General features: G+C 45.4%; 1 protein-coding gene across 1 annotated transcript in view; it reads right to left on the reverse strand.

Annotated features, from left to right (window-relative positions):
• MMS19 (MMS19 homolog, cytosolic iron-sulfur assembly component) overlaps nt 1-15,551 on the reverse strand; it is a 46,180-nt gene that overhangs the window by 11,536 nt on the left and 19,093 nt on the right. The window contains exons 6-24 of the mRNA XM_044298216.1: nt 15,398-15,467; nt 14,395-14,523; nt 13,656-13,717; nt 13,486-13,572; nt 11,603-11,677; nt 10,351-10,428; nt 10,135-10,273; nt 9,901-10,055; nt 9,251-9,326; nt 8,885-9,010; nt 7,913-7,994; nt 7,489-7,586; nt 6,409-6,564; nt 5,856-6,005; nt 4,643-4,742; nt 4,457-4,559; nt 3,510-3,584; nt 1,750-1,876; nt 705-805 (exon numbers count right to left, since the gene is read on the reverse strand). Coding sequence (XP_044154151.1) covers nt 705-805; nt 1,750-1,876; nt 3,510-3,584; nt 4,457-4,559; nt 4,643-4,742; nt 5,856-6,005; nt 6,409-6,564; nt 7,489-7,586; nt 7,913-7,994; nt 8,885-9,010; nt 9,251-9,326; nt 9,901-10,055; nt 10,135-10,273; nt 10,351-10,428; nt 11,603-11,677; nt 13,486-13,572; nt 13,656-13,717; nt 14,395-14,523; nt 15,398-15,467 — 1,989 coding nt within the window. The remainder of the gene's footprint in view (nt 1-704; nt 806-1,749; nt 1,877-3,509; nt 3,585-4,456; nt 4,560-4,642; nt 4,743-5,855; nt 6,006-6,408; nt 6,565-7,488; nt 7,587-7,912; nt 7,995-8,884; nt 9,011-9,250; nt 9,327-9,900; nt 10,056-10,134; nt 10,274-10,350; nt 10,429-11,602; nt 11,678-13,485; nt 13,573-13,655; nt 13,718-14,394; nt 14,524-15,397; nt 15,468-15,551) is intronic.

A 15,551-nucleotide genomic window follows, 5' to 3' on the forward strand; every position in this document is an offset into this window, starting at 1 on the left:
CTTATGGGGGGGGGGGGGGGGGGGGGGAGAGTTAGAAGAACTGAATGCCCCTGCCTCTATCCTATGGGAAAAGGATAATAGGAATCCCACCTTCAACTTTATATAACATGTCAGATCTTCAAGGAAGCTGGCACGGTGTAGTTAACGCAACCCTCCATGTTAAGAAGAAAAAAAAAAAGTTTACATTAACTGGGGAACAAACAGAACAATTACCTGGTGGCCTCCTTTCTATCAGCAGATCCATCGATTCCCGAGCTCTTCTTCTGTCGTCCAAGATGGCTGCACCCCTTCTAAGACTACCTGGTGTACACTGTGCATCACAAGTCCAAGACCCTTCCCGCTTGTCCAGCCCTGTTCTTGGATTGGCCAGCGCTGTTCACTTCAGCAGCAGGAAGGAAGTGTCTTGTGCTACCAAATACACAGTACGCATCAGGTAGTCTGAAAAGCGGTACGGCCATCTTGGATGGCAGAAGAAGTGCAATAATCACTGACCTGCAGGCAGATCTGCAGCTGTAAAGATGGAAGGGAAAGCTCCAGGGAAGTGTTCTATTTGTTCCCCAGTTAATGTGAAGTTTTCTTTTTGAACCCGAGGGTCGCTTCAATGGCAAATGCCAGGATGGAGTGTTCCTTATAAGCAGTGACTAGAGGCGTCTACACCGTCTGACCATATAACTTAATACAGCAGAATGAATTCTTAGTCTTACCCAAGCAAGCAGCGTCACAGCCTGAGTTCTTCTGCTTTCATCTTCCAGTCCTGACGTCAGTTCGTGAGACGCACTCTGAAGAATATCATCAAGCTGCTCCCCTAAAAGTGCAAAGAAATGCACAAAAGCTTTGTCAAGATGATCCTCTGAACTTGGCACACCTTTAGGCCTCTTTTACACTGGCGTGTGCGGCCCGTTGCCGTATTGCGGCCCGCAAAATGCAGGCCGCAATACACGAGCACAGTCCGTGGGGCAGCCGCAGCGGATCGCGGACTCATTCACTCAACGGAAGTACGGGACGAAACCCCACGGAAGCACTCCGTAGTGCTTCTGTAGGGTTCCGGTCCGCATCTCTGGATTTGCGGACCCATTGAAGTGAATGGGTCCGCATCCATGATGCGGAATGCCCACGGAACGGCACCTGTGTATTGCGGATCCACAAATGCGGTCTGCAATACGGTAACGGGCCGCACACGCCAGTGTGAAAGAGGTCTTAATGGGATTCTGTTTTAGAAACCCCATTCGGCAATTCTGGGTTAGACAGGGCTCCTCTGTTCAGGATCCTCATCTGTAGGCTAGAGTGGAGAGCGGTTACAAACAACACTTTTCTTGGTAGCAAAACATTGATAAATGAAGTTCCAGCACCATTTCGCTTGTTTCTTTATTCGTGGTAGCAAAATGACAGCATGTGGATCAAACCTCCACACACCACTGAATGAGCGCCGCGGCCTCTTCCTAGGCCATGTGACATCACTGTACAACGGTCGCATGGCCTAGTTGCAGCTCAGTCCCACAAAAGTGAATAGGACTTAGCTGCTGTACTATGTACAGCACGGTGCTTGGAAAGCTGCCAGGAGCTGGCTGCGTTCCCCAGAGCTCAGGAGCTGATCAGCGGGGATCCTGGGACTCAGTCTCCCACCGATCTGATATTGATGACCTATCCCGAGGATAGGTCATCATTATCCTTAACTGGAGAACAGAATCAAAAGACTGAGTGGAAAGAACCAGTTACGAGAGTCCAACGAAAAGTGCAATAATCACTGACCTGCAGGACATTTATTTATCAGACCAGCAAAGCATTTAGCAGCAGATGTGAAAGCAAAGGCACAGCATCCAGCGAGGCTCAGGGACAGCAAATCCTGCAGCAAGCGGCTTAGGTGTGGGATCTCCACCTGCAGGGAAAATTACAATTCAGAATAACAAACACCTGACATGGGGCATAAGTAAGGCATATCAGTTGCCTTCTCTATACTTCATCTCTTACGTATGATCAATGACAGGGTGATAGGTGGCTTCTCGGAAGATTTTTTTGACATCTCTCTCAACCTATGTGCATCAGCTACTAGCATAGCACTTGTATTTGCACATCTCACTACGTAATTATGGATTAAAGGGGTTTTCTCATCTCAGACAAGGGGGGCATATCACTAGGATATGCCCCCATTGTCTTATACGTGCAGGTCCCACCGCTGGGACCCGCACCTATATTGAGAACGGAGCCCCGAAAGCGAATCCGCCATGCGAATCCGCCATGCGCAGCCACCCTCCATTCATTTCTATGGGGCCGCCGAAAATCTGCCCCCTAGAAATGAATAAGAGCGGGGGCCGCGCATGTGCGGCACGCTCCCATTCACTTCTATGGGAGAGACGGGGGTTAGCGCTTGGTGGTGGACGGACCCCAGGAAATCTGGGGTCCTTCAGCCACAGCGCTCCCCGCTCTGTTGTCGATATAGGTGCGGATCCCAGCGGTGGGACCCGCACCTATTAGACAATGGGGGCATATCCTAGCAATATGCCCCCATTGTCTAAGATAGGAATACCCCTTTAAATGTAGTTTTATACAGGCTGCCTTCACACATGCAGGTTTTGGAGCAGTTGATGCATTTTAGGCTACTTTCACACCTGCGTTTAGGTGCGGATCCGTCTCGTATCTGCACAGACGGATCTGCACCTATAATGCAAACGCTTAGATCCGTTCAGAACGGATCTGTTTGCATTACCATGAACAAAACATGATAATGTTCATGATAATGCAAACGGATCCGTCCAGACTTTACATTGAAAGTCAATGGGGGGGGGGGGATCCGTATAAAAAATGCACCATATTGTGTCACCTTTGAACGGATCCGCCCCCATTGACTTCCATTGTAAGTCTGGACGGATCCGTTTGCCTCCGCACGGCCAGGCGGACACCCGAACGCTGTCCGCCTGCTGAGCGGAGCGGAGGACAGACGTGCCAGACTGATGCATTCTGAGCGGATCCGCATCCACTCAGAATGCATTAGGGCTGGACGGATCCGTTCGGGGCCGCTTGTGAGAGCCTTTAAACGGAACTCACAAGCTGAGCCCCGAACGCAAATGTGAAAGTAGCCTTAGCCAAACACTGGAGTAGATGAGATAGAGGAGACGCACAAGTCTTTCTTTTGTGGTTCTCTCCTTTTGAATCCACTTCCAGACTTTGGCTCAAAAAACTGCAACAAAAGCTGCACATGTGAATCTCCCCTTAGATCTTGTTTCTGGATGTTCTGCAATACTAATCAAATGCAGACATGGAAAACATGATCCGAGACATAAGAGCAACCATACCTACTCACAGGATGCCTAGATTTGTGATTTTGTACCAAGAAGTGATGTATAATTTTAAGGGTTTAGTTACAAAAGGAGCAAAGTACAGCAGTCACACTCAAGGCTCCTGCTACATAGGATAACACCGGTATCCCTAACTGGTACGTAGAAGGTGTGGGTCAGGTTACGGATTCTGCACACAGAACTTCCGCCTCTGCTTGATCTACTGCAGTTACTCACATTTCTTGGCAATGAGCAGACATAAGCCATAAGCAGCGCAACTAGGCGGCTCTGAGTGGCTGCCGATCCATCAACCTGGAATCAAGAAAGGATAGTTCTTATTTTTAACAGGAAATAGAAAACTCATTTGCTGCTAAGGAGCAACTGCAAATTGTAAAGTTGCATTCAGCAGATTCCAGCGAGAATGGCATTATTTCATACAAACCCTTTTCATTAACCCCTTCCTGACCAGAGGCGTTCATGTAAGGTTCTGTTGTCATGTAATGTCTGTGATCAGCAATAACACCCATCACAGACATTTAACCCCTCAGACGCCTGGGTGAATTGTGACCACGGAATCTTGCGGGGCTTATCAGGGCCCATAAACGCCTCCCTCAAGTAACTATAGGGGGAACTGTTTATTCCTTGTAGTAGCCTCGGTCCCACTGAAGGATTCGAGGCTATTACAGCAGTAGTTCTTATGGAGGCCTGCCACTCCCATAGGCTGCAACGTTAATTCACTGCAGCCTGAAGGACAAGTGATCTAATAAGTGCTTGTTAAAGTCCCTTAAGGGGACTAAAAATGTTTTAAAAAATATAAACAAAATGCCAAAATTCTAATCAACCCCTTTTTTTTTTTACTTTGTAAGTATTAAAACACGACAAACTACATAACGGTGCTATAGCTTTAATCGTACTGACCCAGAAATGAAGGGAAATGGTCAGATTTACCTCATACGGAACGCCGTAAAAATGAAACCCATAAAACGATAGCGGAATTGCTTTTTTTTTTTTTACAAATTACATCTATAATGATACTGCACCATATGCAGTATCACACTGTGCCATTAGAAAGTACAACTTTTTCCCTAAAAAAAAACAAGCCTCCATATGTCTATGTGAACGGAAAGATAAAGCCATGGCTCCACTAAAATGGAAAACCGCTCGGGGCTGAACGAGTTAATTACCTGGAAAGGAAGGAACTTGGAGGTAAAGCTATTCTCTGTAAGAATGGAGACATCCCCATCCAGAAACAGGTTTACAACCTGGGAAACACTTGAAGACTGTAACCTAAGAGAGTCCAGAACAGAAAGTGAGCAGCAGATCGGTAGTGGAGAACCACCCCAGAGACTGGTCATCATCCGAATACTCACTCAGGGCTGAGGCGTGTGGTGGACGCAATGATTAATGACGCCATAGCTGTAAGGAGGCTGTCATGGAGGAGGACGTGAAGATCTGCTGCATCCCCCCTGTCTGAGAAAGGAGACAATCTGTAATCTGAACACTAGCAATTACACCCACATAATTAACTGAATTTGATTTACACAGATCAGCCATAGCATTAAAGAGGACCTTTCATGGTTTTATATTGAGATAAATGCTGATGCTACCACCCTGCCTGATTTTTTTAAATATCGCTCCTGCGCCCACCTGTATTTTTCGCACTTAGTATGCTAATACTCAGCATCGGTACAGGAGGAGACGACGCCGGGGTTTCTCAATGGGCTTCTCCTTCTCCCTTGCTGTGCCGCGATCCAATCACAGCGGAGAGCGTCACAGCAGGGGAGAAAAAAAAACAACAACTCCCCTTCTCCCTGACTGTGACACTCACTCCGCTGTGATTAGACCGCAGCACAGCAAGGGAGAGGGAGACCTGTGAGAAACCCTGGCGTCTCCTCCTCCCTGTACCGATGCTCAGTATTAGCATACTGAGCGCGAAAACTGCAGGGGGGGGGGCACAGCGGGATATAGGAGCGATATTTAAAAAAAAAAAAATCAGGCAGGGTGGCAGCATCAGCGGGGGGTACCCCCCAATTAAAGGTATTTATCTCAATTAATATAAAACCATGAAAGGTCCTCTTTAACTCAATCTGCCTTATATTGTGTAGGTCCCCTTTATGTGTCCTAAACACCTGACTCGTCAAGGCCTGGACTCCACAAAATCTCTGGAGGAGTCCTGTGGTATCTGTCACACCATGTCCTGTCCTGTAAATTGTGGGTTGCAGCAAAATGGACTGGACTTGTTTTTCCAGCACATCCCACAGAGGAATATTGGATTAAAATCTGGAGAATTTTGAGGCCAAATCGCCAATTTGAACTCTATCGAGTTCCTCAAACCATTCCAGGACAATGGTCCAATACTGCTGCTGATGTGCATGCACCATGTAGGCACTTTCAGTAGTGTACAGAGTTCAGCATGGGGCCTCTGACTACACAGCCCCATTGCACAGCCCTGATCTAGCAGACAGCAGTAAATTTTTCAGCAATTAGCAGCGGTGTGGTAGGAGGGAGGGCAGATTTGGAGCAATGATTCTGCCTGTGTGCGGGAGGGTAGTCACAGAGCTGAAATCCAGAATGTTGCGTTACCTTGCATTGCAGCCTGTATGGTCAGGGACAGCAGACAGGGCACCACTTTCTGGTGATAGTAACAGAGAGACTCTGCGTTTTCTTGGCACAGCACTGCGACATGATGAAGGCTCTTGCACACAGTGACCACATCTTCTGCACTTCTTTCTCCTTAAATGATTAAGAAAAAAAATACATAAGTGCATAGGTCTAGCTGGATAGCAAGTCTCTATTAAGGAGTACATATGGCACGTAGGACGGCATTGAAGGGGTTATTTGTAGTGTTGAGCGAACTTCTGCGTCTAAAGTTCGGCTTCCGGTTAGCGGAGAATCCCGATATGGATTCCGAATACCGTTGTGGTCCGTGGTAGCGGAATCAATAATGGCAGATTATTGATTCCGCTACCACGGACCACAACGGAATTCGGAATCCATATCGGGATTCTCCGCTAACCGGAAGCCGAACTTTAGACGCCGAACTTAAAACAGAAGTTCGCTCAACACTAGTTATTTGTAAAGAGTATATTAACACGACATTCGGCTGTAGTACAGTCAGTATGTAAAGGGAACTTACCTTTTTGTGATTGTCGCACATAATCCAGTAGTATTGGCACAGTCTCTTGAACAATACTGTAATGTGTAGACACTGCAGCTAAGGCTTCAAGACAGCGCTGCCATATACTGTGCTGGGGTACAACGCTGGCAGGGTGATCAGCACCCTCCATAGGCACTAGAAAAATCATAACATTACGTAGGGGATAAATATCGGAATGCACCCAAACCATGCTTTCCCTTATACATTCTTGTTCTCCAGATCACAATTTTTGCTCATACATTATTGTCTTTAAGGCCATCTGTCAGCAGATTTGTCCCTATGACACTGGCTGACCTGTTACATGTGCGCTTCGCAGCTGAAGGCTTCTGTGTTGGTCCTATGATCAGATCCTCAGGATAGGCCCCCAGTATCAGATTTGTGCGGTCCAACTCTCATCATCCCCAGACCATCAACTGTTTGATGGGGCCATAATGCTTGCACGAGCTCTGCGGTCTTTTCGTGGTTGACACCTGACCGTCAACTTGCACGCCATCTACTTTGTAGCAGAAGTGCAGGATATCACAGCTTCACCCAATTCAATTTAACAGGACAAAGCTGCAATCCCCTACACGATCAGTACTAAGACAGCATGTGGGCATGCAGGCAGACCCCAATAAACAAAGAAGAAGCTGCATAATGCACACAAATGTCATTGCTCCTTCAGACAGTGGATCTGTAGGGTGCAGAGTCAGGCCCCCACTATCTGCTATTAATGGCCTATCCTGTGGCTAAGCTATCAATATTCTCATTCCAGAAAACCTCTACAAAGTGGTATCACAAACAGAGCCACTTTTGGTTGATGGGCAGTGCCTGGTATTGCATCTCAGCCCATTCTGCAACATCAGACACAGTGGCAAAAAAAAAAGGGTGTTGGCCTCTTAAGTTTTATCATACAGAGTGGCACCCCGGTTGTGCTGCAATTCTGAGAATCTGTGGGGCGTCTCAGCAGTCACCCACCATTGGCAGACCCCTGCCAATTATAAAATGATAGCCCATTTACTTTGTGGGATGCAGCACAAAGGCATCCCGTCTACCTGACAGACTCACTCATTCACTTGCCTGTTTGCAGCCTTGAACAGAGCTGAGGCACCATACGACTGGTAAACGCTGCAGGGTGAACTCGGGCCAATGATCCTAAAGATTCAATCGCAGCCTGGCTGCAAAAACAGAGAATATCATGTTATACAGAAAACAACTGCAGGAACAAACACAATCTCATTGGGTCACCCAACATTGCGAAATAATGATAAGTGGCTAACCACTGAATGGACAGCCTGGCCTGCACAACAGGAGACATTAGGGGACAATCAGAATTCCCCTGGGAACATAAAAAAATGTTATTAGGATTTCCTGAAATTGATGGAACCTGTAGTGCCAGGTTAAATGGGATGTCTGGTTGTCAAGGCCCCCTATTACTATCAGTAGACGTTAAGAAATACAACCATCTTCCCCCTCTTTACAGAAATATTAAAGGCAGAAATACCAGCTCTGAGCATCTGCTTCTTCCAGGATAAGCCGGGTCAAGTGGTCAACCACCAGATCAATGTCACCAGATGATAAGAAACCTTTCAGAAAGAAACACAAGAGTAAGAAGTACTAGGACATGTTTTCAGCCTCTGTCTGGAAGAAAAAATTATTCTATTCACTGTCAGTAGGCACAGGCAGAGATTTTAATAAGGCCATAATTACTTATTTGTTATAAAATTAGAAACCCCTTTAACGGTTTTGCCCATCGTTTGCTCAGGCTTTGTGAAAATAACTTAATAGTTCAGCCTCAGAAGAGCACGGGGGGGGGGGGGGGGGGGGGGGGGCTGCTTTATGCACTTGTATCCAAGGATCGGTAGCAGCTAGAAAGCTAGCAGGCTTGTTTGAAAGCAGACAGTCTAAGGTTTAAAAAAGCAGAATCAGAGCATTATCCATGATCTACTCTACTTTGGGAGTGATAGCAGCTATGAAAGTGAAAACAGGTCTCAGCTGCTTTCACTCCTGACATTAATTCTAACAGCCAAATTTCCCAATGTAGTGGAGATCATGCATGCTTATAACCATGTTATAAGGGAAAATAATAAAATCTACACAACACCGATCCCAAACTTCTGTGAAGTCCGGGTACCAAACATGCCGATTTTTCTCATGCGCGTGCAAAACGCATTACAATGTTTTGCACTCGCGCATGTTCCCGCAACGCTTGTGTGAAACCAGCCTAAGGGTTTAAAATACCCCAGTGTCCCCTGAGCTGTGCGCCAACTAGATTTACTTCGGACATAAATTCAAAATCTACAATAAAAAAAGTGACTTTTCAGGAGAAGGTTTCCAATTTTAATGTGACAAAGGGTTAAATGGGAATTCCAATCTTAACATGTTATAGTATAACAGTAGGATACCCTATAACATTGATTTTAGTGGGGGTTCCTTAGGTAAAGAGGGCCGACTCTCGACGAGATGGGTAAAATACCTTGGTGTGTGCCCAACACGGTGAGAGTTTTTACGGCTACTTGATGGAGCTGTGGACTGGGATCAGTGACTGCGGAGAACACCATACTGCACAGGGGGTCTTTGAATTGACTCAGCCCATTCTCTTCTGCAAAGAAAAAATAAAAAAACATAAGAAAAAAGTAATAAAAAAGGTAAGGTTAATTTACAAATGCAGAACTGCTATAGAACAAATCGTAGTGTAAGACAATTACAATGCTACAGGAAGGCTCTGCCATCGGTTTTATTAGATAACTTAGAAATGTCTGAAGAGACAGTTTGAAAATAGAGAACGGAGCCGTTAAGAAAAAATACCATGCGTTAATGTGGGATGGACATGCCTTCTTACCCTCTTCTGGAAGCCATTTACTCTGCAGCTTGAGGAATCCCAGCGTCATCTCCAGTATTGTCCTACGATGGCTGCTCTGAAAGTAGAGAACAAAATTGTTCAAAAAGGGTTTGCTCAGTGATCCGGCTGCTACCGCTACAATCCTCTGATTTTCCAGCAGTGTGGCGCCCCCTAGCTGTTGGTAAGGTGCAGGTCATATACTGATGTCTCAGGCTGTGCAGAGTTCCTTCAGGCTACAGCAGATTGGTGCAGCTATACGCACAATGGATTATGCAGCGAGTGTTGACCTTACTACATACAGTGTAAAACCTACCTTCTATGGACCCATCACTGAGGCACTAGACAACGGATCGGCTCCAGATTGCAATGGTATTTCATAGCAATATGCCGCAACATTATAACACAAGAATACATCTTCAATAAATTTTAATTTTCAAAACCGCTTTAAATAGATATTCCAACCATCAAATTTACCATGTCATACATTATGTCTTAAATGTTAAGTTAGTGGGATATCCAGCCCCCATTCTGCCCCACCGGCACATGCATGGTAAGGAGGAGCTGTATGAAGCAGTGGCCAAGCATATGCACTGCCATCCCATACAACCCTAGAGGAGGGTAGGGTAACCGCCAAGAGAGAGGCCACATACCTGCTCATGCTGGTTATACTGCTCCAGAAGCAGTGGCAGGACATTACAGGTCACCTTTAGACAGGCCCGGGGGGAGGCACCAGCGGCCGCCTGTAGTAGTTTAGCACTGGGCCATACCAGCTTCATATCTGGCTCACACAAATGATGCTTGCAGTCTAAGAAGACAGAGTTGGAAGATAACACGGTACTGATCGTTATGGTTGAGCAATCCATATCAGTAGGCGGTGTTCTTACCTTGCAAGATATTGGTTAAGAAAGTATTTAATAAATCTTCAGAGTCTGGACCTAGGACGGAGCGGGACAGGCAGGCGGACAGAGCATGGAGAGCGGCCAGGCCTTCAGCTTCAACCTTGTCACTCGCTGTCTGAAATACCTAAGAGACAAGCAACAATCACCCCAAATCCATCAGGATAAAACAGCAATCCGTAGAAATCATCAAGAGAAACCAACCTCTCTGCGGATGGAAGACCAAAGGCCAGACAGAAACTCTTTCAGTTCTTTCTGTTCATACAGCGCACATGCCGCAGTCTGCGATCAAAGGCAGAGGTTAATATGAATGATTGCAGCCACACATGTATTGCTTACTACAAATTATTTTTATGCATTTTTCATGAATATTTCCTATATAAGCTTCAGACCTATAGCACCTTTCATCCTGAGCTTGTTGCTTGATGAACTGAATGCCAGAACTACAGTAAAGACTGACACAAGCAGAGCAATACCAGAGAGTAATGTTAACTGCACAGCAACACTGATGCCAATCTAGGGAAGGATCACAGAGATTTCTAAGACTCTATATTTTGGAGTCTGAACATGTAGGTAATGTTTGTCGTAGCCTCTTCTGTCCTTAAAGGGGTTTGTCCCCTTTTTAAAAAAAATTTTTATATTAAAAAGATCTTTCCTCAGGATAGGTCATCTTCGTTCAAAACTTCGGAATAATACTGTATGGAGATTCGTCTCCGTACAGTATTAGAATGTATGGGCTCCAAAGAGCCGAAGTAAGTTATTCACGAAGTCGGCTTCGGTTCCAAGGTACCACTCGGAACCAAAGCAGAGTTCGGTTCCAAGTTTTGAAGTGGTTTTTCACTATAATAATCAATTACTAAAAGGTATTTAACGAAGTCTCGCGCGGCTTCATGAATAACTTACTTTGGCTCATCGGAGCCCATACATTCTAATACTTTCTAGAGACGAATCTCTGTACAGTATTATTCTGAAGTTTTAAACAAAATGAATTGGTATTAAGCATCCGAAACTCTCTTCGCTCAACTCTAATTATCAATATCAGATTGGCTCCCCCGCCGATCAACTGAGTGCTGTACGAGTGCCGTCTTCTCTTCATTGTTTAGCTTCTCGCCGTTGCAGCGGTGAGTAGGTGTAATTACAACCAAGCAGTCCCATAGAAGTGAATGGGACAGCTTAGGAGTAATTACACCTGCTCTCCACTGCGGTTGCAAGTAAACAATGACGAAAAGGCAGCAGTCATACAAGCGCTGCTTTCTCTGCAAACAGCTGATCGACGGAGGTGCTGGGAGTCGGACCCCCGCCGATCTGATATTGATAACCTATCCTGAGGTCATCAATATAAAAAAAAAAAAAAAAAAAAAAAAAAAGACGGACATCCCCTTTAACTACACTGCGATGCCAAACACTGACCAGGGGTATAATCTAGACCGCACGCTTTCCAATATCATTTCCTTACCAATGTTTGCATTGCATCCACTTTGGAACTTTGTACGTCAGAATCCATTTTCTCAATCAGCAGCGGAAGCAGAAACTGTAAAACAGGAACATATGGCAAGTCCATTAGTACTCATCTCTGAGCGGATTACTAGTACTTCGTTTAGCGACTGGACATCTCTGCTGACGGGCTAGGGATGAGGTTGCTGGACACCATATTTCTAATTGAAACAGGAAATGATCATACAAAAGGCAAAGTAGGAAAACCTATCACACATATATCTGGAAAGAAGAGGATACAAACACTTGTGCATTCACTGGCAGCTACTTTAGAGCCTTGCTGTAGACATTTACGGTTAAAGGGATTCTCCAGACCTGTACTTAAAAAGACTTTTTCAGCTAACCTGCGGAGTGAAGACATTTTGAGCAGTACTTACTTTTACACTGCTGCGCCGATTCGGCAATTCCAGCTGGGATCATGCGATTGCCCAAGTGGCTGCGGGCTCTCCCTCTGATGCTGCGGCCAGATGTGCTCCTCTTTCTTCCTGTTCAGCTACACATACATTAAGCAGCTGAACAGAAAGAACGAGCAGCACATCTGGTCACGAGGAAGAGCCAGCTGCCAGTCAGGTGGTCATGTGTTCCCTGCCAGGATTGCAAAATCAGCGGAGTGACCAAAGGGCAAGTACTGCTCAAAGGGGCAGATTTATCATTTAGTTTGCGGAAGAAAAGTGGCGTTAAAAGAAAGTCACAAACAGCGCGTTTGCCTTTTTTTAAACATGACTTCTGAAAAAACAGTCACAAGTGGTGGGTTTTACCTCACCACTTTTCCAAAAGGGGACATGGCAGGGTGGGAAGGGGCGTGACCAGCAGCCACGTCAAATTTATCTTCATTTACGCCAGTTTTCCCGGCGCAAATTAAGCCAGAAATCTATGACCGTTCCAAACTGTTGTAGATTGCGGTCTAGTCACATGAACTGCTGGAGGATGCATCTAATATATGAGGAGGCGTGCGCCCTGTCATATATTAGGCGCATCCTCAGGCATTGCAGAGGATATGAAGACCAGCCCAGAAAGAGCCGGTCTTAATAAATCTCCCCCAAAGTGTCTTCTCTCCACAGGTTAGGCTACGTTCACATATCCATTTACAAATCGACTATATCCGGCACAGCTGGATACTGCTGCGGTCTACCAAATCCACATTAACTATAGAGGGATCCGAATGGTTTCCGGCATAAATGACAGCATTTATTCGAAAGCTGCTGGATCCCATTATAGTCAATATGGATCTGGCGGTACACGGCAGTATTCTGCTATGCCGGATACAGTGAACTCCGGTAGTCTGTTCTCTGCCGGAACAGACTACTTTGTAAATGGGTATGTGGACGTAGTCTTAGCTTTTCAGGTACAGCTCAGACTCTTTAAGGAGTCCAAAATCAGTAGACAAGTGGGTTGACTGCGGAAGCCTCAGGAGACAATACCTTTAAAACAACCCTCCTGATCAAACTACAATGAAGAATGGGTAGGTACTTACCCCGGCAGATCCCATGCTGCTGCTCAGTTTCTCCCAGCTGGGCTCTATTTACCTGGCTGAAGTGGAGATGTCTCGTAGACAAAACATGACTGCTGCAGCCAATCAATGGCCTCACGGTGCAGCCGAAGAGGCAAGTGAGTGACTGCAGCTGTCATGTGCTGTCAACGTGATGTCACTGCTGCATCCAGGTAAATAAAGGAGGGTGGGAGAACATGTGAAGCGTCGCAGGATCTGGCAGGTAAGTGCTTACCCGTTCTTTATTGCAGCTTGAAACTGGGGGCGAAACCTTTAAGATAAATCTGCAATAAAGGATATTGGGATATACAGTTCCACAATTGTATTAATTTTCTATTTTATACAAGACGATTCACCTCAGCAAAACGAGGCGTAGACGCCAGCACAGCTCGGAGGCCCAGTATCAGATCTTCTCTGGTAATTCCATGTGGATCATTGGATGGCTGCAAAACAACCAAATAGGTGAATGGATACCAAAACAACATGGTGATAAAATAAATGAAATCACAGCGCAGTGGACACTTACAGGGGTGAAGTCAATGGGGAAGTAACAGGACGTCACTTCAAATAATTCCTCCACAAATGGACCTAATAAAAAAAGGGAAAAAAAATATTCAATTAAAATAAAGAAAAAAAGTTAATATAAACTATTTGCAGGGTCTGTAATATTGATGACCCAGTCTAGCTCTGATCCTGGCCACTGCAGCAGGGTGTTGGTCTGCGCTCCTTGGATGTTTCCCTCCTCTCCACACTCAGATCTACCATGTACAACCTCCTCTTCCTCCCAGCTGCTATTTCTAAGGCTGCATTCACACGAAAGTATTTTGTTTCACTGTCTGTTCCGTGTTTTTTTTGCAGATCGGATGCAGACCCATTCATTTCAATGGGTCCGCAAAAAATGTGGACAGCACAATGTGTGCTATCCGCATCCGTCTGTCCGTTCCGTAGCCCCGCCAAAAAAAATAATAATAATAGAACATGTCCTATTCTTGTCCATTTTGCGGACAAGGATAGGCATTGTTACAATGGATCCGTCATCCATTTTTTTGGGTGGATCCGCAATTTGTGGACCACAAAACACATACGGTCGTGTAGCCCAACAATGAGAGAATGGAAGGATGGATGGGGGGGGGGGGGGGGGTGCGCTGGAAAGAAGGACAACAGCAAAAGGTATTAAAAAAAAAAAAGGTGACAGGTCCTCTAAAATCAGCACAAGGCATCACCTCCATTAGTAAAACCCATCATTATACTAGATGTTACCTTACCAAGAGAATAGTTCTTCGTAATGATGTTCTGTACAATCTGGAAGGCCACCAGAAGATTCCTTGGATCCTTTTCTCCATCCATGACTTGAATAAACCCAAATGTGAAATCTGCTCCAAGGCTCTTTAGCTCTGCAGTGAAATAGTTAAATGGTTTAGATGCTGCAGCAACTAACGAACCTTAAAAGGGGTTTTCCAAGACTTAGGTCATCAGTATCTGATCAGTGGGGTTCTGACACCCGGGACCACCGCTGACCAGCTGTTTGAAAAGGCACCGATGCTTGCAGTACTGTTGCTGCCTTCTCCCTGCTCATCAAGCACTGCACTGTCCATTTGATAGCGGTTGTGCTTGGTATCGCGCTCAGCCCCAATTAACTTCAATTCCAAAAATGGGGGGACATTTACTCTCCGGGGCACAAAGGAGGACATTACAGCCTGAGGCAATACCTCAGAGGAACTACATCTGCTTATCGGTGTGTGGCCAAGGGGTCAGACCCCCATCATTTACACAGAGATGGCTTATTCTAAGACTAGTTCATCAATCCAAAAGTTGAAAACCCTCTTTAAGGATCCCCAAGGTTGTAAAAGGGTTTGACACCAACTGCCCCAAAAATATAGCGCATATAGCTTTCCCTTTCTTGTTATATTTAAATGATCACTAACCTTTCAACAAAGTTTGCATAAATTAATTGTTCTGGTGAATATAAGAAACTTTGTAATATACCCAATCAAAGAAAAATGCTTTGTCCCCCCCCCCTCCCCCTCCCCCCTCCTGAATGAACATTCTGTTAAATCTGTCTTGAGACAAAAGACAGACTGTCATTTCACAGAAGGAAATTCTGCCCATAGAAGTCTACGGAGAGGGGAGGGGCGAGGAGGAGTGAACTGCTGTCTCTAATAAGATATATTATAAGATCTTATATATTCACCTCTACTATAAAGTTATGCAAAGTTTGTTGAGAAGTCAGGGACCATTAAGAGGTCATAGATTCCTATGGGTTCATACCTTCTTCCCGGTTGTTCATAAAATTGGTGATGATCCTATAGACTGTGTGACGGTCAAGTTGCATTAAAGACTGGAACACAAGGAAGGAGATAAACAGTCAATTACTCAGAACCAAGACATTGCAGAATTCAATAGTAGAAAGGCAATCCAGATA

Source organism: Bufo gargarizans, chromosome 6 (assembly GCF_014858855.1).
Source record: "Bufo gargarizans isolate SCDJY-AF-19 chromosome 6, ASM1485885v1, whole genome shotgun sequence".
Classification (NCBI taxonomy): Eukaryota; Metazoa; Chordata; class Amphibia; order Anura; family Bufonidae; genus Bufo; species Bufo gargarizans.